Here is a 712-nt window from a genome sequence, read left to right on the forward strand (position 1 = left end):
ACTATTTATCAGCCTACTGCTTGGGTTACATATAACATTAATCAGTTGGCTATTTATCAACCTACTGCTTGGGTTACATATAACATTAATCACTTGACTAATTATCAACCTACTGCTTGGGTTACATATAACACTAATCAGTTGATTATTTGACACCCTAATGCTTGGGTTACATATAACACTAATCAGTTGACTATTTATCACCCTACTGCTTGGGTTACATATAACATTAATCAGTTGACTATTTGTCACCATACACCTTGGGTTACATATAACACTACTCAATTGACTATTTATCAGACTACCGCTTGGGTTACATATAACACTACTCAATTGACTATTTATCAGACTACGCCTTGGGTTACATATAACATTAATCAGTTGACTATTTATCAGCCTACCACTTGGGTTACATCTAACACTACTCAATTGACTATTTATCAGACTACCGCTTGGGTTACATCTAACACTACTCAATTGACTATTTATCAGACTACTGCTTGGGTTACATATAACATTAATCAGTTGACTATTTATCAGCCTACCACTTGGGTTACATCTAACACTACTCAATTGACTATTTATCAGACTACACCTTGGGTTACATATAACACTACTCAATTGACTATTTATCAGACTACCGCTTGGGTTACATATAACACTACTCAATTGACTATTTATCAGACTACCGCTTGGGTTACATATAACATTA

At 34.4% G+C, this 712-nt stretch overlaps 1 protein-coding gene across 1 annotated transcript in view; it reads left to right on the plus strand.

Annotated features, from left to right (window-relative positions):
* Nucleotides 1–45: 45 nt before the first annotated feature.
* Nucleotides 46–712, plus strand: part of LOC111089429 — a gene marked incomplete at its 5' end in the record, with an annotated part of 12,890 nt that continues 12,223 nt past the window's right edge. Inside the window, 2 exons of the mRNA XM_022401902.1 lie at nt 46–120; nt 493–648. Coding sequence (XP_022257610.1) covers nt 46–120; nt 493–648 — 231 coding nt within the window. The remainder of the gene's footprint in view (nt 121–492; nt 649–712) is intronic.

The sequence above is a fragment of the Limulus polyphemus genome, unplaced genomic scaffold (assembly GCF_000517525.1).
Source record: "Limulus polyphemus unplaced genomic scaffold, Limulus_polyphemus-2.1.2 Scaffold6207, whole genome shotgun sequence".
NCBI lineage: Eukaryota > Metazoa > Arthropoda > Merostomata > Xiphosura > Limulidae > Limulus > Limulus polyphemus.